We start from the raw sequence: 25,118 nt of genomic DNA, 5'->3' as shown, positions 1-25,118 counted from the left end.
TTTTCTAAACATTTACAACTGTTCATAGATTTAAGGTTAAAATGTATATAAAAATCGAATTAAAAAAAAAAGAAAGAAAGATGTATTTCTATTAGTGGTCACCAAAGTGTTTTTATTCTTATTATTAATAATAATATTTATTAGTTTGTGCAATTTTTAACAATGACTTTGTCATTATTTGTTCATTTAGGGTGCTTTCACACTAGCACTTTTGGTGCGTACCCAGGTTCGATTGACGTCAGAGTTCCGTTTATTTGGATGATGTGAACGCTGTCTTCCGACCTCGGGTGCACACCCGCGAACCGTACCGTACTGTCCGCTTAAAAATGGTGGTCTGGAGTACGGTTCAAGTGAACTCCAGTATGGTTCGCTGCTGATGTGAACGCAATCGTACCAAATCACGGAAGTGAACCGCTATTAATGACGTATTATTTGATAAAAATGTGTGTTTCACTAACTTTCCTGATGAGCGTGACTGTCTCGCTGCAAGCAGAAAGCTGTATATCTAATTTCTGTTCGCTTTCAGTGTTCGTTAGAGCATTAGCAGTACATTCGTAAAGTAGACGTAAGTGCTTTATGCACCGAAGCTTTGTAAACAAAACGAACAGTTCAAAGACGTAAATATATAAAAGTGTATATAGCAATCTTATGCATTTTGCCGCCTTCTCCCGTGCTGTCGTTACTAAGCAACGGGTAAACAGCTGCTGGCTTGATGACGCAAACAAACCGTGGTTCAGACCAAAATAAAATAATACACAGTCCAGCGAGGGCGAAGCAATCGAACTCTGGAACTTCAAACTTCAACTTCAAAAAAATCTAAGTAAATTTAAATAACAATAAAAGACTATTATAGTTCTCATTTTATAAAACATTTATACATTTATTAGTATTTTTTGTTGCAATTTATAATCATCTCTCATTATTAGTTGTAAATTTCAAGTCTGGAATTCTCAAATCATATAAACAAACTGAAATGTAGCTAATTGTTCACCAAAAATCTTACCAACTGCTGCTCTGAAATAATTTTAAAATTCATTGAATTGTTTCTTTATGTATCTTTTAATAAACACTTGGGGTTCCTCAAGGAAATCAATCAATCATTCATTCAATCACTCACTCAATCAATCAATCAATCAATCAGTCAATTTATTTATGTCTAGGCATACAAAATTAATGGGAGTAAACAAAATATGTTCTAATATGCTTTTTGAGATGCAATTATGGTAATTATGAATGAATGGAAAGAGTATAATTGAAAAATCATGGAATTTTACTGGCCATAATGTTTGGAAGCCATGAAAGTTGCATGCATAACTTAGTTTTAGAGCTATTTGAATAGTTTTAGATGGATTATAGCAGGCCATATCAACTTCCCAAAGATATTTAATGTTAACTACCCATACTAAATACTAAATCATGCAAAGCCATATATACTTGTTATATTTTATAAAATGTCCTTAGTTTATTTCAAGACCTTTATTGTATACAATAAATGCATACAGTGGATGCTTTGGTTTGAATTTGATGGAAACATGAATTAGGATGTGGATGAGCAGATAAAAGCTCCACCAGTTTCTTTGTTTTGGCTTCACCGGTGAGTGGAGCACTGAAGAAACATGGAGACGCTGCAGATTTATTGATTTTGTTAACCTGCAGTAATCCACAGCTCATTGAACCACTGGGTCAGGACTTTGGGTTATTGCAGGGTTTTGTGTGCCTAGAAAAGCGTGAACGTTTCAGTGCCTGCGCTGTGTTTGTTTACTAGTGGCAGAAAATATTGTTAGTGTCTGGATTTCCATTAATGGTTGTTTCCGGAACAATGCATTATATGAGAGGAGAGTTTGTGCACAGCGGAAAGTGTGCAATAACATTGTGGTGTCAATGCAGATGCATTTTGGGACCTGACTCAATGCTGCTTTCAGCAAATTTTCAAAGTGCAACAACAGGCTGTAAACACAATGTATTTGGTCACTTAAGTCTCAAATAAAAAAGTCTCATTGTTACCAGATACAAACATTCAACCAATGGCATTTGCAAAATAAATACATTTATTTATTAATTAAATTTTAAACTTTTCCCAAAAAGGTTTTCAAAAATCTTCAGTTTTACCTTAATTCAGAAATGTTTTTTTTGTTTTGTTTTGCTTTGGTGCTGGCTCTTTGTTCTGTATTGTTTTTATTTTGGTTTGTGTTTTATCTTATGTTTTTGTTTTGCATTATTTGTTTGTTTGTTTTTTGTTACTTGTTTTGTGTTGTTTTTATATTGGTTTTGTGTTTTGTTTGCATTTGTGCGTTTCTGTTTTTTGTTGTTTTTATTTTGTTTTGTGTTATTTGGTTTGCATTTTGTTTTGGCTGGGGTTTTTGGATTTTCTTTTTTGCCTTGTTTTATGTTTTGTTTTGCACTGTTGTTTGTTTGCATTTTGTTTTGTGTGTGTGTGTGAGTGTTTTTGTTTGTTTGTTTTTTGCATTTTGTTTGGTTTTGTGTATTTTTTTATTTTGTTTTGCATTGTAAATTTATTTGTTTTTGTTATTTTATTTATTTATTATTTTTAATAAAACTTCATGTCTAAACTTTAGTTTCACTTGTAGTTTATGGACATTTTGTGGTTTAATTCAACAACATTCATATATTTTCTTGCACAAGTGTTCATAGTGCAAATGTCTCCATTTGCAGAATGTCTCTAGAATTAAGAGACAAGTCTGTAAATGTAGTTTGACAGCCCCAATCAATCAGTCTGTCAATCATAAATCTGAACTGTCAATCTCAAATATTTACACCTCGCAGGGGTTGCAGACAGGGACGCAGGAGCTGGAGGAGATGGGAATGAAGTTCAGCCAGAGTCTTCTCACCCTCAGGAGGAACGCCATCCATTATAACAGCCATCTGATCCACCACGCACCTGCCCTGTTGGACCTGGACGACAGGCTTCTCAACCACAAATCCAATAAGTGAGTTAAATTAACGTATTTTGACCGCAGACACGTCTAGGGCTTCAAAACTCGTCAAAATAGACCACAATAAAAAGTTTTTCTAAATAAAAGGTTTATAGTCAATACTTTAAAACAGTGCTTCTTAACCGGGTTTGCTTAAGATACAGATACTTCAAATTTGCAAATACCGCAGAGTCTAATTTGACACATGGCCTTAAACAAAATGTTAAAAACAAAAGATATCTGAATAATTTTCTGCTCCTTTTTAAATAAGACTGTTAATTTGAAAGATAAATCTGTATTTTATTATTGGAATTTAGCATACTAACAGACACTTTATGTTATAATGTGCACATTCAGCTGGCCTTGTGGGGTTTATATTCGATAACTATAATTGTCTGTAACTATATTATGATAACGATTCTGCTTCAGTGGAGCAGAATGAAAATAAGAGCTACATGTACATTTCCTGAAGGAATAAGCCCACAGCAGCAAAGGAATAGCATTAAAGTTTTTGTTGAAATTATCATTTGGAAAGTTGGAGGTTGGTGAAGGTTCTTTAGTTATGGTTCACTTTTTATTATTATTTGAGCCAGATGTTTGATAAAAACCAAAGGAAGTCTATAACCAGAGAAAGCAATCCTTTAGTATTGCCATTCATCTCAGTGGCACTTGTGATTATTTTATATATTTCTTTCATATTTTATGATTTTGTTAACATTTTATATTAATATTAAGTTAAATTTTTTTAATAAGTAAAGTTTATTATGTTTCAAGTTTAATTGTATTATTTTAAACAATGGCTGCATTAAAATGCATGTAAATAGAGCATCAGTGTAAATCTTTGGGAGCGCTCAAGTTTACCACAGCGCACCAGCGGATATTATAATAATTATGAATGTGTCAGGGAAAAACAGCAAGTAGACTGCATTAACGTATAAATACTTTATTGATAAACTAGGGCTTTCTTTGTTTTCGACTTAAGAGAAGAAGTTGGCGACACTGACTCGTCATCTCCGCAGTAGTGCTGCGCATTTATGCACGTTTCATACGGATTACATAATCTGAGAATATTTGTTTTCTATTTCAATAGTTTCATTTAGAAGTAGGCATTTCACTCGCTATAGATATATTTTTCATGTCTGTAATGGCAAGTATACATAGAGTTTCGAAGTGACGCGCTCATGTTCACAGAGACCGAGACAGCAGAAATCGCATCCTGTTTGCTTTCATTATTTTACAAAAGTGCAATGTTTCATTGTTATTGTGAGTGCACACAAATACAATTTGAGTCTTTATAGATTCGAAAAATGTATTACTTTCATTACTTTCGCACCGGCAACTCCATCTGTCATGCAGTGAGCGCTACAGTTCAGTTTCCACACTCTGCAGACACTTGAATAAAGCACATTTCTCTAGGTTGACATTATATTGAGCGGCCATGTAAAGTTGGCCATGAAAAGCCATATTTGAGGTTGACGAATGATAGATGAGCGTTTGGATGTCCTGCCCGATGTATTACCACATAGACCAGCCGTTAACGATCTGTCCATCACGTACTGCGTGATTTCACCATGCACTAAGTGACTAAGAAAATTTTGGTCGACCAAGCCTCTTCTTGTCGACTATTATGGGGCAGCCCTAGTAATCAGATTACTTTTTCAAGTAACTAGTAAAGTAACACATTACTTTTTAGTTTATAAGAAAATAGTTACTTTTTCAAATAAGTAATGCCAGTTATATTTCATCATATTGAGAGAAATCGGGAGTAAATGCAGAGGTGTTGTGTGCACGGTGTAAACATTATGCTTTAGTTTTAGATTAAATGTGAACATTTACTCATCTCACTTGCAAAAAAGACAGATTCGGTATTCCTCAAAATGAATAGAAAGTATGAAATGGAATCAGAGGCTTATTCATTTCACTTCTACATTTGCCAAAAATTTAACTTTTTATATTAAGAACAAACAAACAAGCCCAGTCCAGATGAGAAAATGTAACGCAAAACTAATGTAACACATTACCTTCCATAAAAAGTAACTAAGTGATGCAATTAGTTACTTTTCTTAGGGAGTAGTGGAAATATTGTAAAGCATTACTTTTTAAAAGTAACTTTCCTCAACACTGAAAATAAATAAATGTAATGCTGAAATGATCTAAAACAAGGTGTAGATGGAGTAAATGAGGTAGTTTGGAGCTGAATTAATTGCCGAAATTTGCGATAAGATGAACTACATTAGCCGTTGCTTGAGAGTATGTAAATTTAAATTGTAGCAGTTGGTTTTGGATCATTAAAATGCCACGTTAGAGATGGGGCAGAGAGTTGGACTTGTAACCTGAAGGTCGTGGGTTCGAGTCTCAGGTCCGGCAGGGATTGTAGGTGGGGAGTGAATAACTCCCTCAATACCACGACTGAGGTGAGACCCTTGAGCAAGGCACCGAATTGCACCGAATCCCCAACTGCTCCCCGGGCGCCGCAGCATTGGCTGCCCACTGCTCCGGGTGTGTGTTCACTACTGTGTGTACACTTGGATGGGTTAAATGAAGAGCACAAATTCCGAGTATGGGTCACCATACTTAGCCACACACCACTTCCCTTTCCCCTTTAGTCGTTGTCATGACCCTTACACTTCTTGTTTTCTGTCTGTGGCTTGTGTTCAGTCTATAGATGGCTAGTTATGTGAGAATTCAGTATGCAATTAAAAGCAAGAAAGATGATTATTTGCAATTCAGTATGTAAACAGAATAGTGACGTAATTACTTTCAGTTAGATTTTGCATAGTACTGTAAAATAGAATGAAGTATATCTGTACAGTAGTGCTTTCTAAGCCTTGTACCACGTTATAATATTAGCATAATGAGATAACTGACAAAGTGACCTTGTTAGTGACCTTTAAGGATCATATTGCAGAGTTGCTGTTGCCAAGTCAGGCAGCCATTTTACTCTGGCTTTTTAAATATGATCTCGAGCTGTGGGACGTGGACAGAGATTAATTGTGCATCAGCTGCCTTTCAAGTTTTCAATTTGCTACTAAAGGGGTTTCCTGGGAGCACTGCCACTTTCTCTGTTTTCCTTTCGTCTCTCCAACTCCTTTCTTCTCCACATACACTTGTTCTCTCCCCTCTCCCTCTATTTTCCATTCCCCAGCATCCTCAAGTTAAAATTCACTTAGAGTCTTGATTTTTGCCATGGAATGAAATGGACCAAAGCTGAGCTATTGATTTCTACGAAGTTCAATTAAATCTCTTTTGTGTGCGTTTTGAATTGTTACATCTTGTCCACACAGAGCGCTCAGTGTTCTGAGGAGATTATCCCACCCCTCTCTCTTCTCCTGGATTTCACAGTGTTTCTATTGTTCCTCTCGTCTTCATATTACTGTAGAGAAAACAGTAAACTTGACTGGTCGTACCCGAGAGTATCGCGTAACTGAATTATGCACAGCTGCAGAATGCTGCTTACGAGCCTTGTCTGATTCAGCTCAGCTCTTCTTAGATGGATGTAGAATTTAGCTCATCTTTTTTTTTTTTTTTACTGTCACAAACAAACAATCTTTTAATATGAAACAAGAACACGGTATTTGATCAACATTAAACAAATTATGTAATATTTTAGTAGCAGATAGATAGACAGACAGACAGACATGCATTTATTTATCTGAATATTTATTTGAGATTTATTTTAATATATTATTTATTCTGTATTTTTATATTTGTTTATTTTTGTATTTGTTATTTCATTTATTAATTTGTTTAGTATTTATTTGTTTATTTTTATGTTTATTTTAGTGGCACCATCCCTGTAACCCTACATAGGACAAATAGTTTTGTAAATGGATGGATAAATGTTAATTTTATATTTCAGTTTTTCATTTATAATTTTTATATTTATATATTTTATTTAAATTTATTATTTTTTATGTTTAATTCTACATTTAAATGTCTTATTCATTATTATTATTATAATTAATTTGATTCTACATTTAAATGCCTTTGCCATAATCTATTGTGCGCTCAGTTTTAGTGTCTTTTTAATAACAATAATTTGTTACCATTGATAAATATATCTCTAAATATCCTTAAAATGTCTCACAATGATTTATTTATTTTTTGGCTGTATATTATATAATACTGTAATTGCTAAATGACCAATTTTAGAATTTTATTTTACCTTCGACTTAAAGATTTTAATATCAGCTATTAATCAGTTATGGCCAATAACATGAAAATAATTATTGGTGGATAAGTACTGACCTAAAAGAAGGGAAAATGGGTTCATAAAAACAATAAATAATGAAAAAGTCTATTGTATTTAAAGGTTAGAGTTAGGTTAAGTCTGCAGTCAATACATTTAAAGCTGAAGATGTCAAATAAAGGCCGACGGCTCAAAGGAACACTCCGGCTTTCTTCATATTCAGGTCTATTATATCTTTTGTGTCAAATTTCAGCTTTTTTTTGCTCTAAAAAGTGCACAGAATTGATTTTCTAATAATAAAGCAAGACTTTTATTGAATAGGTTCCGTGATGGACCCGTGCGTTGAAATGTAAAGGTTTAATTTTTGTATCTGACCTCAATTTTAGTCTCTTTAGAAACTCTCTCTGATGACGTCACTTAACACCTAATAAACTAAAGACGGACAAACGCCGCTTTTGATGCCGGACCCCTCAGAAGATAACAAGCTCTCATAAAAACGGCTTTGAACATCTCCACACCTTTCATGACATCTTACATTACAGCTTGACACATTTGTTTGTTTCTTTCATTACGCAGTTTGGAAATGAGTCCCTACGGTATGTTCTGGCTCGCTCTCTAATTCTTCCCGAGCCTGATTTCTTTTCTTCCCCCACATCAGAGCGCTTCACCAAAGCCGCGAAGTTGAAAGCTTAGTTAACCATGTAACATATTGGATTGTGAGACACAAAGGAGATCTTTAGAAGTGTAAACCAACAAACGGGCAAGAACAACAACAAATAATGCTAAATAATAATTGATTATTATAATTCTAAATATTTCCAGCCGAATTGACATGCCAATTGGCCCATTTCATCTATTTGCAATTGTCCTCAGATTCACCCAGCACCTCCAGCTATTACAACAATGAGAATTGAGCCGACTTGGGAAACTTATTCCATCAAAAGTTACCACAAACTACATTAACTTGTTAATCCACTCTGAAATGATGGTCGCCCTTCAGGAAACTGAGGAAGGTTGAACCTGCCAGTTAGCTCGCTTCATTCCAATTTATTTAGACTATTTAAGAAGTCTTTAGAGAGAAATAGTCATGCATCACGCAGATTTCCGAGGCAGTCTTCATCCTTTTGTTATTTGTCTGAGGGAGAGCAGGTTTTTCAGTTTAAATATGAGATATTATTACCTTATTACAACCAGTTTCCACAATTTTTTTTTGTGTTCACATTGATCCTTTATTTTTGTTGTATCCCTCTCAAATTTACTGCAAACCTTAGAAGTGTCATGGAACTATTTGTTAATAATAGGTTCATAAAATTATTTTATTTTATTTTGTATAACTACCCAAAGTCTTTGTATACGAGGATGTTTTTTGTATGTGATTCAACACTTTATTTTATTTATTTATTTGAGAATATTTCTTACTCTTACTCTAATAATTTGTTGGTCAATAATTTGGTCAGTATATTAATGTGTAATTACACATACAAGAACACACACACAAACACATACACACGTGTGTGTGTGTGTGTGTGTATCACTTACATTTTCATTTTATATATAATTAAGTACATTTATTGCATTATATTGCTCAGAGGCTATTAATTGCATTGTTTTTAATCATATACTTTTTATAACATTATATTATATTCATGCTAAATGTTACTTTTATTGTGGTACATTTTATAAAATATCTATCAAGACAGTTATGCTTTAATGTATTTAATGAAGGCAGCAAACATTTCTCACATAATTTTACATACGAATCAGAGGGCATTGATTTTTCATTGCATTTTTGCTAATTCTAAGTTTGTGATTAAATCTACGTTTTAGTTCCTTCATTTATCCAAGGAATGACATCATCAGAATTCATTTCTAAAATCACTCAACCGATCGACCGTGGGGAAGGTGCGCTAATTGTTTTGCACCTCTGAAAGTTTGCCAGAACTTCATATTGTTCTGTAATTCAGTTTCACGTTTAATTATGCACAATTGTACAGACTCTCCAAAAGAATCATTATAAGCGTACTTAAAATTCAGAGCTACTGTTCCCTGTGTTACAGTCCCCGCATGAACAGGCTTGATAGCAGGATGTGTTGTAAAATGAAACTGCATGCGTTCAGACACAGAGGCAGAGGAGGGAGGAGAAGATAAGAGCTTGAAAAGTGGGCTGCAAACAGCTTCTGAGTGGCGTTGATTTTAATGCCTTCTAGGAGATATTTGCTGGCAGATCTCTTATGAGGTGTCTCTAATAGTTTGTGAGAACACACACTGTAAACAAGAGCTGCGTATCCTTGTGCAGCGATGGACGTCTCCCAGGAGAGAGCTGATTGAATCGCTGTCCCCTGCCGTGACACAGACGCCCTCACTCCCTCGCCCTACATGCAGCACGCAGCTTGCCCCTTCTAATCTGCTAATTAAATTATTTCCGCAACTTTGGACTCCATTTTTTTTTTCTGAGCTATTTGAAGAGCCAGACATTTTGTTAAAGGTAGAAGATTTATGGTACATTTTCTTGAAGTTAATGTCTGCCATTTAGTTCTTAAAATGCCTGTTGATTTTGTTTGACCACAGACCCTGTTTCACCACAGATCCTTTTTTGTCCTTTCTGCAACGGTTGGCCATTGTTTTTTTTTTGTTTTTTTTTTGCCTATATATATATATATATATATATATATATATGTATGTATATATGTATATATATATATATGTGTGTGTGTGTGTGTGTGTCTACAGGGGCCGCGAAATCTCACACTCATCTAGGCTATCCTATACACCCAGAATAAATTCAGAAACCACAGACAACATTATTATTTGTATGCCAATCACATAAATAGGTCTAAATCTTTAGACTGGGGCCGTGGAAAATAATTAAAGGTTCTCTTTTGAACTGCACCTTTTCCTTTTCTTCATTTTCCTCAATATCTCGGTCTCTCCCTTTTTTCTTGTACCTGTCACTTCTTTACCAGAAGGTCTACTATTATGACCAGAAATGTGTCCACCTTGTTGCAAAACAACCACCTCATTGCAATTTGTTAGCACAGAATTTTCTTATTTCTCTTAAAATGACTTAAATAAATTTAAATTTAACTAACCTATATTTCATACAAATACTGTACATTAAACAAATTTTATAAATAAATGTATATAAAATATTAATATAATTTAATATGAAGTGAAGTGACGTGAAGTGAAGTGAAGTGAAGTGAAGTGAAGTGAAGTGAAGTGAAGTGATGTGACATACTGCCAAGTATGGTGACCCATTCTCTGCATTTAACCCATCCAAAGTGCACATACAGAGCAGTGAACACACACACACAAAGAACATACACCCGGAGCAGTGGGCAGCCATTTATGTTGCGGCGCCCGGGGAGCAGTTGGGGGTTCGGTGCCTTGCTCAAGGGCACCTCAGTCGTGGTATTGAGGGTGGAGAGAGTGCTGGTTATTCACTCCTCCCACCTACAATCCCTGCCAGACCTGAGACTCGAACCCGCAACCTTTGGATTACGAGTCCGACTCTCTAACCATTAGGACACGACTTCCCTAAATATGTATTATATATGTATTATATAATACATAGTCGGATTATCAATGTCATCCAATCGACAAATTCCAATGCAATCAGAATCAACAATCAAACACAATGGAAGTGTGAGAGACAAGGGCCAATCTCCTCCCTCCATCACCTCCTGACCAAAAACAATCCACGGGTCATTAGAATTCTCCCCTCGCGGCTTTGATAAAGGGTCTTAGCAGCTTGAATTTTAAAAGCCTAATTCATCAGTGACAAAAAAAACACTTTGTTTAGAGCTGGAAATATGTTTTCCACATTTCTGCTCTATTCAAATCAATAAGAAAAAGCACTGAAACAAACCGGCCAGCTCATTCATATAGATGTATATATCCTATATATGTATTATTATAGTAAATATATTACAATATTACACTTTAAAGTACATTATTTATAAGTATAGTAAATTTAAATAATTAGTTATTTAGTGTTGTAAATCTGTGAAAATCATGACATTTCAGTGAAAAGCACAATTGAAGTGCTATTTCCAGGCTTATCTGTACTTACTGCCATCTCATAAGTAGTTCATGGATTTGAAATCCATTGTAAGCAGTTTATGATATTTTATTTTATTTTATATATTTATTTTTTTTGGACCAGGTCTTCACCAGGGGATTTGAGAAGCAATTACATGCCATGTGGTTGTGCAGCACACCTCTCTCCAGATATATTTAACTCCTTTCTTAAGAGTAATTAAATCATGGTTCTGCATTCCAAATAGCTAAAATATCAGTAATATCATTAACATGAAGCATCTTCCAGCCGCCTTAGGCTCCTTATAACTGCATTATAGTAGAAAGATGACTTTGAAGTTTAATTTAGTGACCGAAAATGTATCTGTCTTTATCACAACTTAACGCACATGATTATTATGATAAAGTTCAGCAATTTAAGAAAAAAAAATTGAGTTGTTGACAACAATATTTACATATGTAATATGTGTATTTGTATTTACATTCATATATCCAGTATAATAGGATTTACATTTATATATTAAGGCTTCTACAGTAACTACTAACTTGTATTCATTTTCTAAACAAATCTTTGTATTATTGTAGCTGTATTTTATAATAGAATTTCCTTGTGAAAGCACAGGTAGTGTTAAGAAACTTTTGATGGTGGCATCAAAGTTTGGTTGGAGTACACAAGCTGAACTTGCTGAAAGCCAAATTGGTCAAATTAACTTGATTGCACAAAGCTCTGTGCATGAATATAGTGATTTGAATGCATCTTGAGCTTCATGTATGAATGAGCTGGCCGGTTTGTTTCAGTGTTTTTCTTATTGATTTGAATAGAGCAGAAATGTGGAAAACATATTTCCAGCTCTAAACAAAGTGTTTTTTTTGTCACTGATAAATTAGGCTTTTAAAATTCAAGCTGCTAAGACCCTTTATCAAAGCCGCGAGGGGAGAATTCTAATGACCCGTGGATTGTTTTTGGTCAGGAGGTGATGGAGGGAGGAGATTGGCCCTTGTCTCTCACACTTCCATTGTGTTTGATTGTTGATCCTGATTGCATTGGAATTTGTCGATTGGATGACATTGATAATCCGACTCAGACTGCATCTATAATTACAAAACTGACAAAAGGTTTTACTGCTATTGTACAAACACAATAGACAAGCCATGGGAGACTAAATGAGCAAATGATTTATGTAAATAAAATATTTGTGGTTGAATTGCAAAAGCCTCATTTTAGGACTGACAAGGAATCTAAAACCTGGCTGAAAATGTCACTCTTGCATGTTCACAAAACTTGTTAATTAATAAATAAAAAATATAAAATGTAAAATAAATAAAAAAATATATATATAAATCAAATATAAAATGACTTTGTTAAATATTATTTTTAAATGCTGTTCTTATGAACTTCATAAAAGAATCCTGAAAAAAAGTATATCATGGTTTCCACAAAAATATTAAGCAGCACAACTGCTTTCAACATTGATAATAATAATTTTTTTTTTTTATTTTAATTTGTTTTAATTTGTATTACATTTTTGTATTTGTTTATTTTTATTTAGACAAAAAAAATATTTGTCCCTAATTTTTTATTTTTTTCAACCCTGTTGAAGGAAAAAGTAAATATGCTTTCCTAATGATGTCTACGTAACAGTTTGTGGTCTATTGATCACCCATGGCAAGATCTGCCTCTGGCTTTGAATAGTAAACAAAACATGCTGAAAACAGCATAAATGCTAAGGCACACGTGACTAACTCTGTGAGGTTAGTCAAGGTAATGATAATAAGCATAGCACTGCTTTTTGCAGAGTATAGCACACAGCACAAACAAATTGTTAGAAAATCTTTGCTTGTTTGGAAATTTTCCTCTCAGCAATAATAATGCAATCGAATGTCTGCATTGAAAATGTGTATGTAGATTGCAGGGTCAGTTTCTGTATCGCTTTGTTTTGTGTACAAAAGGGAAAAAAGTCTTTGCCACACGTCTGTTCTCATATTCATTGAGATGTGGCACAAGCCTTGTAAATATTTGCATAATACTTGAATGAATGATATATTTACTTAGCAACTACCCAAAGTGGAATTCAAACTCTTTCTGCTGGTGCTGGCGAGATGACAAATGGAGAACGCGCTAGTGTTTCAGAAGCACGCATACCAATTTAACCGAGCCAACAGAGACTGCTTCTCCCAGCATTATGAGTTCAATTTCAGATATTTAAGTCTCTGAAGCATCAAACCTGTAGCGAAACATAAGACAGATGTTATTTCTGCTGGGTAAACAAACTCAAACATACATCAAACCAACACTTGACAAGTCAAACGATGGGAAACCGTTTTATATCGTGAGCTTTTTATTTCCCAAGAAAGGAATTTTAAACTATTAATCCTATTTTTGTTGTTGATAGTGTTGTATTTTGTGAGAGCTATGCTGCTGTTTTTTTGCAATAGAAGATTAAACTGTTGCAGACGTATTTGGCTCATCAACACTTCTGTCAGCCATGTTGAATTTATGGCATCATATATATTAAACATGGTGACATATAAACGGATGGTCATAAAGAATTATGGGTAGGGGTCAAAGGTTAGTGGTCCAATAGTTGGTTGGATGTTACATCACACCTTAAATGGTTCAATATAGCTGTTAAAGTGCTTCACACTGTATTGGTCACCGTATATCATATAACATATTGTAGACTTTATTTTTTTATAATGTTTTATAATTATAAAAAACTTTATAATTTCTAATGTTAAAGTTTCGTGCACTTTTTAACTTTAATTACCATTTTAATTTAAGACTTAAAGGTGACATCATGAAAATCTGACTTTTCCAGGTTTTAAGTGCTATAATCGGGTCCCCAAGGCATCTACCAACCAAGGAAACGTGAAAAAGATTAACTGTCACGGTTGGTGGTTGTAGTAATCGGCGCCCACAACGATGAATAACAAAATATATATTTATTTAGCATCAACACACATGAACCATTGTAAACTTAAGAACCGACAAGGATAGGGACAAAACTGAATGCTTATAAAGAAACAGGAAACAAAGGAGCAAACTAGATAATTAATCAAACACAGGTGACAAGACTAAATGATGATTACTAATTAACTAAATAAGAACAGGAACTACCAAATAAGGTCAAAACAGAACTGAAAGGAAAACCGACATGTGACAGATATCGCCCCCCTCCCGGGGGCGGGCGTCCTGGAGGCTGGCATAGGATCCGGACAGGGAGGAGAACAGGGAAGCCTCCAGGGCGGATCAGGGGCCTTGGGAGGCCATGGCAGGACTGGAGATTCGGGAGGCCATGGCGGGACTGGAGATTCAGGAGACCATGGTGGATCTGGATCCTCGGGCGGCCATGGCGGATCAGGGTCCTCGGGCGACCATGGCGGATCAGGGTCCTCGGGAGGCCATGATGGATCTGGGTCCTTTGTGGCCTTGGCCTTTGGCCTGGCCACACAAACTGAGGCTATATGGCCCCCCCCCAAAATTTCTTTGGGAAAGTTCCCCTCAGGCGGCCATATTGGAGGAGAGGGCTCTTGGGGGCGCTCTGGAGGAGCGGACACTTGAGGGCGCTCTGGAGGAGCGGGCACTTGAGGGCGCTCTGGAGGAGCGGGCACTTGAGGGCGCACGGGAGGCGCGGAGCTGGACGGAACCAGCGGAGACGAAGGAGAGCTGGACGGGACCAGCGTAGATGCAGGAGGGCGCTCTTGCAGCGCAGACACTTGAGGGCGCTCTTGCAGCGCAGACACTTGAGGGCGCTCTTGCAGCGCAGACACTTGAGGGCGCGCGGGAGGCGCGGAGCTGGATAGAACCAGCGGAGACGAAGGAGAGCTGGACGGGACCAGCGGAGACGCAGGAGGGCGCTCTTGCAGCGCGGACTCGTGAGGGCGCTCTTACGGCGCAGACACTTGAGGGCGCTCTTGCAGCGCGGACACTTGAGGGCGCACGGGAGGCGCGAAGCTGGATAAGACCAGCGGAGACGAAGGAGAGCTGGACGGGACCAGCGGAGACGCAGGAGGGCGCTCTGGCAGTACGGGCACTTGGGGGCGCTCTTGCAGCGCGGACATTAGAGGGCGCTCTTGCAGCGCGGACATTAGAGGGCGCTCTTGCAGCGCGGACATTAGAGGGCGCACGGGAGGCGCGGAGCTGGACGGGACCAGCGGGAACTCAGGTGGGCTGGACGGGACCAGCTGGAACTCAGGTGGGCTGGACGGGACCAGCGGGAACTCAGGTGGGCTGGACGGGACCAGCGGGAACTCAGGTGGGCTGGACGGGACCAGCGGGAACTCAGGTGGGCTGGACGGGACCCTCTTGCGAGGTGCAGGGATAGGAGGGCACAGACGAGGAGCAGGCACTAGATGGCACTGGCGAGGAGCAGGCACTGGATGGCACTGACGAGGAGCAGGCACTGGAGGGCACTGGCGAGGAGCAGGCACTGGAGGGACTGACATGCCCTCAAACTCTATCAGAATCCCTACCGGCACCTGTTTTTCCCTCCTCGGTGGTTCGGGGTGAACCGTGATAGGCGGCGGGATCCTCTTCAGCGCGGACGGCGCAACGTTCATCGCCCCTTGCGGCGGAATCCTCCTCGCCGCAGGCGGAACATTCATCGCCGTGTATGGCGGGATCCTCTTCGTCGCGGACGGCGCAACGTTCATCGCCCTTTGCGGCGGAATCCTCCTCGCCGCGGGCGGAACATTCATCGCCGTCTCAGGCGGGACGAATTTCATTGGGGCGGTGGGTAAGGGTGTGCGGCGAATGGCGACCCGTTGTCCCCAAAACGGGTGGCCAGGGTACTCCGCTACAGGCAGCCCGACATCCCACGCAGCACGGGCAGGGGCGAGCCGCGAACGGCGGCGTGAACCCCCGCAAACAACGGGCACAAGCTCCAGCTTCCTGAGCAGTTCTCGTCTTCTGTAAGAGGTCGGTTCTTCTGTCACGGTTGGTGGTTGTAGTAATCGGCGCCCACAACGATGAATAACAAAATATATATTTATTTAGCATCAACACACATGAACCATTGTAAACTTAAGAACCGACAAGGATAGGGACAAAACTGAATGCTTATAAAGAAACAGGAAACAAAGGAGCAAACTAGATAATTAATCAAACACAGGTGACAAGACTAAATGATGATTACTAATTAACTAAATAAGAACAGGAACTACCAAATAAGGTCAAAACAGAACTGAAAGGAAAACCGACATGTGACATTAACCCAGTAACTTTGTTTTAGTAAGCCTTTTACTGTAAGCTTCTGAAAAAACGAGTGCGTCTGATTTCGCTCCCTTGGTGACGTGGCAAAGGGATGTCATTATAATATCACCGCCCCTTAATGTGTAAGTTTCCACCCGCAAGCGACAACGGTGTACCAGTTCTAATGCCATGGTGAAAGTTTGAGCAAAACATGCTAACTGTTCTGCCTTTGGCTGCACTGACGAGCCCAGAACACTATTTAGTCCCAGCCTCAGAGGAGACAAGAGAGCAGTGGATTTATTGATTTATTTAATGTATGCTGCTGCCACACAGTTCTAAAATAATCATGCGATTTATTTCCCAGCCGTTTACTGTCACAGACATAACTGACTGTTTTTGTAACTCGTGTGTTTTTAACGTAAACTTGTGTGTGAATGAGAACTTAGTTTACTCACATGCTGTGACAGCAGCTTTCTGTCCGTGTGCTTCGGATGTGTGCGCTCAGAAAACCGTATATCAGAAGTTTAAACTTATATGGTTTAAAACGCATGATTTCAGCATGATAAACATGATAATCAGAACCAAAACAGATGTTTTTAACGGGTACGAGCTGAAATGGCACAGCTGTATTCTGGAAAGGCTCATTTGGATTTAAAGAAATGTGTTCTGCTTCCACTCAAAATAGGCATTTTCAAAATGATATAATACATGATCTGTGGGGTATTTTGACCTGAAACTTCACAGACACATTCTGGGACACCAGAGACTTATATTACATATTGTAAAAAGGAGCATAATATGTCTCCTTTAAGACTTTTACATATATTACATTATATAATATTATATCATATTATGAATTTTATATATATGCTTATATATATATATATATATATATATATATATATATATATATGTATATATATATGTATATATGTGTGTGTGTGTGTGTACGTATATAGTACATATTATTTTAACATTATATATAGTGTATTTAAAGAGGCTCTTCTTTTTGGTTATGAAATATACTAATGCTACACTATAATGCTGACTATTGAATATGTTTTGATATAAATATGGGTGAACATACTGTATGTATAAAGCAATTATTTTTGACATCATAACTATGGTGATTTCTGAATGTTTAATTTTTTCAGTGTAGTTTACATAATTGCTCTGGGTGGCATTTTTGACGCTCTGTATTGTTATTGTTAGATTATGGCAACAGTATATCAAATATTTTATTTCTACTAGTGTTGTCAAAAGATTAATCGCATCCAAAATAAAAGTTTTTGTTTACCTGATATTGGGTGGGTTGCACCAACAAGGATTAATCTTAAATCTAGATTAAATCAAGGTTTATCTAATAATTCTGTTGCTCCTAACTTTAAACCGTGTTTAAAAATAAGCAGGTTTACATTTAAACCATCAGTTTGATCCTGGATTTATTTTATATTTAAAATAGATTAACTTTAATCTTGTTGCTCCATAACTTTAAACTCAGATTTAAATCTCAACTAAGGATTAACTTTAAATTTACAGGTGAGGAGGTTTAAATACAATAAAGTGCACTTACAGTTACAGTATGTGGCTGACTGAACAAAGACAGAAACAGTGGGTGTGTCGTCAGGTCTCAGAGAGGTGTTTATTATAAATTAAAATTAAAATTAAAGCGCACTGAGCCCGCAGATTGTGAGGGTCTGCTATCGAGTCCGGGATCTGAATCTGTCACGTATAGCGTTTTATAAAGATGGCGGACCTTTTACAAGTTTATTTCCTTTATCGACAAAAGCAACTTATGTCAGAGACAGAGGATGAGGAATATTAACATTGTTGCTGATTAATTACATGACGAATCCATAATGGTGGAGAAAATGAATCGTAGATGGAGGTTTTAATCACAGGTTAGAATTCTAATCCCCGATTTGTTAATCTCAGTATATCATATATAAATAATATATTTAGTATATAAACGTAACATTTTTCTTAAATGTATACATGCATGTGTGTGTTTATATATACATAATAAATATACACACTACACACACATATTATGTAAACAAAAACTTTTATTAATTAATTAATCGTTTGACAGCACTAATTTCTACTGATCAAGAAAACCCTTGTTTGGTCTCCTCCTCTGCTTTTTCCTCTGATGGTGGAATCAACGCATCTATGTCTGACTGTTCAGCACGCTTCAGTTAGCCTCTGCTTGTAGACACTGGAAGCATTTATAAAAGCAAGTGCTATAACTAATAGGATTTCCTTTCACAACTATGCGGGGTGGTCAACCGCAAACCCTGCGACTGTCTGTTTATCTATCCCCCTGAGTGCCTGTGTTAAGGCTCCAGCCACAGCAGCATAATCCTCCTGATAGTCATTGATTGTCTTCTATCCGTACAGTGAATTACAAGTGATCTCGGAGTAATTGAAATGGCAGGTGATTGTGTTCTGGAAACCTGCAGCAAATTAGCCACGCAGGACACTCAGCTTCCCCTAAGACACTATTGACTTTAGGGAATTGAATTATAGATTTCATTCTTTCTTTTTCCATTTCACTCTTTCTCTGTCTAGGAGAGCAGGGTAGTTGTCACATATCACAAATAATTATGCGCAAAATATAATGTTAGTAATCGTAAATCATAATGCAGTAACTTATTTTTCCAACTTTCATTTTCCTTTTGACATTATATAAACCTAATGGATAGTTTTCTGTTTTAACTCAATTCTGGTATGCAACACCAACTTTTTGCCATCCAGCACTTTCTTTATCCAAAAATAAATAAATAAAATAAAAAAAATAATAATAATAAAAAAGCTTTATTGAGAAATGTCACATTATATAATAAAAATTGGTTGTTAATGCCAGTTCATGTCGACTTCAATGGCAGATTCCCTTGGGACAATTTACCCCATAGTGCCTGCTATTGGGGCATGTTGTCATGGAAGTGTTTTAAATGTCAACTAAAATTTGTTTTTCTTGAAATGTAATAAAGTTTAAACAAAATAACCAGAAATATTATAGTTGAAATAGATGAAAAATTCCAACTTAAATTTATTTTTTTTATTTATTTTTTTACTAAAACCAAAGCTGAAATTAAAATTAAAAATGAAAAAAAAAAAAGGATAAATAAATAAAAGCTAATTCAAAATATAATTAGAATTATACATAATACTAGCACTGGTGTTAAATGAACTGCATCTGTTTTTCCAAGGAAACAACAGTCCATTTTATAATGGGCACATTAAAGAGATGACAATTCTGTCATAATTTCCTTATCCTCAAGTTGTTCCAAGCCTGTATGACTTTCTTTCTTCTGTTGAACACAAAATAAGATATTTTGAAGAATGTTAGTAACCAATCTATTGACGGTAGCCATTGACTTCCATACAATGGAAAACACACTATGGAAATCAATGGCTACCTTCAACTGTTTGGCTGGTTTCCAACATTCTTCAAAATATCTATGAGTGTGTAAATGATGTACTGTAAATGATGACAGAATTAAAAAAACTATCCTTTCAGGTTATGCCTTTATAAAAACTGAATTCATCTTCCCTATAACAAACATGGAGTAAAAAGTGTGACAACTTGCCCCAGTCTCTCCTATATCGCACATTCTGCCTGGTCTGTCATCTTTTGATATTTTGAGATGTACAATGTTGTGTTTTTATGATTAAGTGCTGAAAAGCCAACCTGCTGACTGGCACAAAGATGCATGGACTCCCTCTGGCCAAGTGGCACAGAAATGAGCAGCTCTCGCTCTCAGCGGCCACTTAAAGTAAATGAAAGCAGACCTGCGCAAGTACACAGAGTCTTTGCTTTCAGAGAATCAAGCTCATCAAGTCAGGAACCCGCATCACTGTTGAGCAGCTACAAGCAGTATACAGTAGGTCGTGGTGGTGTTGTTTACACAGATGAAGGTGCCCTGTTTCCTCAAAACCGATCATTACGAGTTCATTCTATTGTGATATTAAAACGTTATTGACACACGTCTCTGCAGTAACTCTACGGAAGTCGATAATGATTTTGTCCTTTCTGCAGTGACATAATGCATGAGTCTCCAGAGCTTACATGACACTGCTTACTGAAAAATTGCTTCCAAATATCTTTTTAACATCACACATTACTAGTAAATATTAATAACTAGACTATAATCATTATAGAATGAAGTCATTTGTATATAATTTTTATACTTATTTTATTTAATTATTGTATCTTTTTGTCCAAACATATTTAAAGTTTGGCTCTGATTTTGTGTTTTTCTGCCAAGTATGAAATGAATGTCAGGCTCAGTGCACACATCTGTGTTTCACTGCTGCAGTATATATTTTAAATGAAACTAATGATTATATATTAAAAAAAAACATAATTATATTCTTCAAAGAAAGGTCGTCATGGCTTTTTATGTTGTCTTTTAGTCTTGTATTATATAATACAAGTAACATCATAAACATAAAGTAACATCACATGTGACCTAAAGAGATGTTTTCCCAGTCCTGTTCAAGGAAAGGATCATTGTTTTTTGCTGTTGTTGTTGTTGTTTATTTGTTTGTGTTTTTTTTTTCAAATTTGGAAAAAAAAAACTTATTTATACCTAAACCTGTGCTTGGCAAGAATACTTAAACAGATCTTTTCTTTTCTCAGTTTTTTTATATAAAATAAATAATCACAAATAAAAACTGATATATATATATATATATATATATATAATCAGTTTTTATTTGTGATTATTTATTCTGTCTTCTTTATTTTGTTTTATTTTATTTTTTTAATATTTCCATTTATTTTTTATTCCTGATTATTATTCCTATTATTTGTTCTGATCGTTTATTTTCTTATTTTTTCTTTTATTTTATTTTCAGACTATTTGTATTCTCTTTTTGTTTTGTTTAGTTTTTGTTGTGTTTTTTTGTTGTTTGTTTTGTTTTGAGGAAATACTGATTTCTCATCTCTTCCTTGATATTTCAACAAGGTTTTCAAAACATTCATTAACTCCATAAATATGTTTAATGTTCTTTTAAACGAGCTGTTCAATACTCAGAAGGCCACATTAACCTCAGTCACGAGTTCTATATATGCAAATCATCTCCTCTTACAAACGACAGGTGTTCCGAGCACAAAACAGACACTAATATCCCTGCCTGTTATGTGTCCTGCGCTGAATTTGGACACCCAGTAACAGCCAGAAGAATAGACGAGTAACTCGCACCTGTTGCCGCGCTGACAACCGCATAACAAATTGGTTCATTTTGCGATTCAAGAGGACGTGATTTGTTTGTGAAAGGGACGTGTCTCCTGCGTCTTATGAGACCGCTCCCACACGCTCTGTCTTTCACCCAGAGTGTCATCTCATCTTTCCTATATAATGAAGAGGGAAAAATGCAATGTTGTTCTTCACATTGTGGCACAGCAGATGTTATTTTTTCCTTTAATTTCCACCCAGGGCAGAGAAAATGATAAACAGACTCACACGTGCACACACACACACTGGTGGCGAGGACAAGCGAATCGGATTGCTCGTCACATCCACGTTCTCCATGGATTCCTGTGGTTTTGATCTGATTAGTGTGACTGGGCTTTATGTTTACTGTCAATCAAAACACTCAGCAAACTCAAGGTCACCGTGTCCTGCAGCGGAGACAGAGCGATGCGTTTCTGTTCAAATTAATTTCACTCCACAGTGATGAAGTGATGACTTACAGAGCACTTCATTGATATTTTATGTCCCCCAAATGCATTGCTGCAGTATTGTATTACTGTTTATATACAGTTGTTTTGATTAATATTTTGAATGAACTTGAATTTGTTTTCATTTTATTTTTAGTAATTTTATGTTTTTGTAATTTCTATTAAGTTTTTTATTTAGATTTTAATTTTATAGTTTTAATTTTCACTTTATTAAATTTTTTGGTAATTTTAATAATTTTATAAAATTTTTGTCATTTATATATATATTTTGGTTATATTTTTTAGTTTTAATTTTAGCTTGTTTAGTCATTTTATTTACTTTAAATTTTTTAGCTTTTTATATTTATAGTTTAAATTAGTTTACTTTGAAAACTTTTGCTGTGCTTTTGTTTTTTAGTTTTTGTTATTTTAGTTTTTGTTTATTTTTTATACTTTTGTTTTCATTTTAACTGTTGTTATTTTTGTAATTTTGCATACTTTTGTGTTTTGTTTTTAATGTCTAAAATTTTGATTTCTGTTTTTGTATGTTTCATTTCAGTTTTTAATTTTAAATAGTTTTTCATCTAATATGTATTTTATTTTATTATTTAAATATATAAAATTATTTAATATTTATATTTTCAGTTGTAATATTCATAGTAATAATAACTTAAAATTAACTAAATGTTTTTAGCTGTTTGTTTCAGTTTGTTTAATGATAACGGCATTGTGTTTGTTTCCGCAGTTGTTTCGAAGACGATGAGCCGCCCTGCGTGGAGGAGATTGAATACTCATCCTGCAGCGACCCGTTTGGTGCCAACGAACTGGACATGGAGGTGAACGGTAACACTTCCAGTGAGGAAGAGGATGAAGAAGATGCAGATATCTGTAGGAACGGGAGGCGGTGTAATGACAGGAAGTCCAACCTCGTTCCTCACTACTTCAAACAGGATGCCCTGGAGACTCTGACAATCAAGGGTGGACAGTGTAACGGCATTGACATCAGTAATGGCTACTTATATTAGGCCTCTTTTGTTTGTGTATTCTGTTATTTATATTTCATATTAGCTTATCATAAAGGTGATAATGAAATATTTAGTATGTAGTCCATGAAACAAAACATGCACACCTGCAGAGCATTTATTAGCCCCACCTGCACTCCCTGATATAAACTATATAAATATGTATTTCCTGCATAAAAATGCACTTGAAGAGTAATTGATTGTTGCATAATCCTAATGGCGTGATGAGCTCATCATGCTTTGTTCTGTGCGGTGAGGCATTGTGGGTTTGTTTACGAATCGCTCTTACTATAAAGATGCCGGTAGATTCCCGACAAAAGGACTCTGCTATATAACTGGTCTACCAATGAAACTCGTAAGTAAACACTTGATATTGTAAGATTGCACTGCATATAAAGTTTACCTTTAATAATATATTTATTAGATTTCTTAGATTGTGAAAATCAGTAATCATGTGTTTTTATGTTATTAGTTCGTACATATGAACTACTGTAAGTGATACATACATATGAGTATATATTTGAAAAGTTAATTTGTAAAGACCGATAACTCTGTTTTTAACAATTTTCAAAAATCATGTTTTTTCATTGTGCATTCCAATTAATCTCAATCAAACGACAGTTGGGTTATTTTGATTAGGTAAAAAAAATAACTGACAATACAGCTAACTAACACAAGAAAACACTATAAAAACATGATAACACAAAACATGATTTTTGAAAATGTTATCTGTTTTTGAAAATAACCTACTCTTCATGTGAATATATATATATATATATATATATATATATATATATATATATATATATATATATATATAGTTTTGATTTATACACTACCATTTAAAAGTTTGGGAACAGTAAGATTTTAGTGTGTTTGAAAGACACCTCATAAATATGCTTATCAAGCTTGCATTTATTTGATAAAAAATACAGTAATATTATGAAATTGTATTACAATTTAAAATAACGATTTTCAATTAAAAAAAAAGCGTGATAGCATTTATTCCCAATATAAATATTTTGTAACAATACAGTACCATTCAAAAGTTTGTGGTAAGTATGTTTTTACTTTTTTTTTTTTTTAAGTAATACTTTTATTCAGCAAGGATATGTTAAATTAATAAGAAATAATAATAATAATAAATAATTGTATTGTTACATAAAAGTTATATTTTGAATGAATGCTGTTCTTTTAACTTTTTATTCATCAAAGAATCCTGGAAAAAAAAGTCACAGTAATGAACTGAAATGAAATTTAAAGATAAAGATAAAACAGTAGCACAACTGTTTTCAACATTTCTTTAAGGTTTATTAAAATAGTAAACCGTGATGTAATTGTAATATTATTTCACAATATCACTGTTTTCACTGTGTTCTTGATCAAATTAAGGTAGCCTTAGTGAGCATAATAGACTTATTTAAAAAAATAAGTAAAAAATAATTCTAAACTTTTGAGCAGTAGGGTATATTTATGTATATAAGTATGTATATACATAAAATAAAAGAGTTTACAAAAAAATCTGCACTGACAAACTGTTCTTTTCTGAACAGAACTCATTCTGTCAGTCACTGTTGAGAAAGATCTCTGAAACAGTATAAAGAGACAGACACCAAATTAAATATAACATACTGTCAGATAAGTGTTGTTTGGCTTGGTCTTCTTTTTTCCCCTCATCTTATCTAATTTAGGCTGACATAGGGGTTTCGGTGAAGAAATTTGTTTTACAAAAGCCTTTGAGTCAGATTTCATCCAGATTCTCCCCAGAATCTTTCGTATAATGAGTTCCGTCATCTCTGCTCAATTGGATCCACACAACCTTTAGTTTGGAGCAAAGCTACAAAGACTAACTCGTGTCGGTCCATGTTCAAATTCAGGAGCCAACAGAAGCCTGCAATTAGATACTGACACTTTTAGCTTAAAGGGAATTCTGCCATTGTGGAATAAATGTGCGGTTTCATCTTCAGTCTGTCAGACAGAAGTTTGATAATAAACAATATTATTCTATTTCCATAAATGTTTGTATGTTTTATGAATACAGTAATGCTATGAATATAATCATGGCTAAAGGGTGTTA

General features: G+C 35.5%; 1 protein-coding gene across 1 annotated transcript in view; it reads left to right on the top strand.

The window, feature by feature from the left end:
- The window catches only part of LOC306866353 (cytosolic carboxypeptidase 4-like), a 153,620-nt gene extending 129,904 nt beyond the window's left edge, over positions 1–23,716 (top strand). Inside the window, exons 22-23 of the mRNA XM_079411511.1 lie at positions 2,785–2,948; positions 22,765–23,716. Of these exons, the coding sequence (XP_079267637.1) occupies positions 2,785–2,948; positions 22,765–23,044 (444 nt within the window). The 3' untranslated portion in view covers positions 23,045–23,716. The remainder of the gene's footprint in view (positions 1–2,784; positions 2,949–22,764) is intronic.
- Positions 23,717–25,118: the final 1,402 nt, after the last annotated feature.

The sequence above is a fragment of the Barbus barbus genome (assembly GCF_936440315.1).
Source record: "Barbus barbus genome assembly, chromosome: 48".
Taxonomy (NCBI): domain Eukaryota; kingdom Metazoa; phylum Chordata; class Actinopteri; order Cypriniformes; family Cyprinidae; genus Barbus; species Barbus barbus.
The sequence above is the reverse complement of the archived record's forward strand: the minus strand, read 5'-3'. Positions and strand labels throughout refer to the sequence as shown.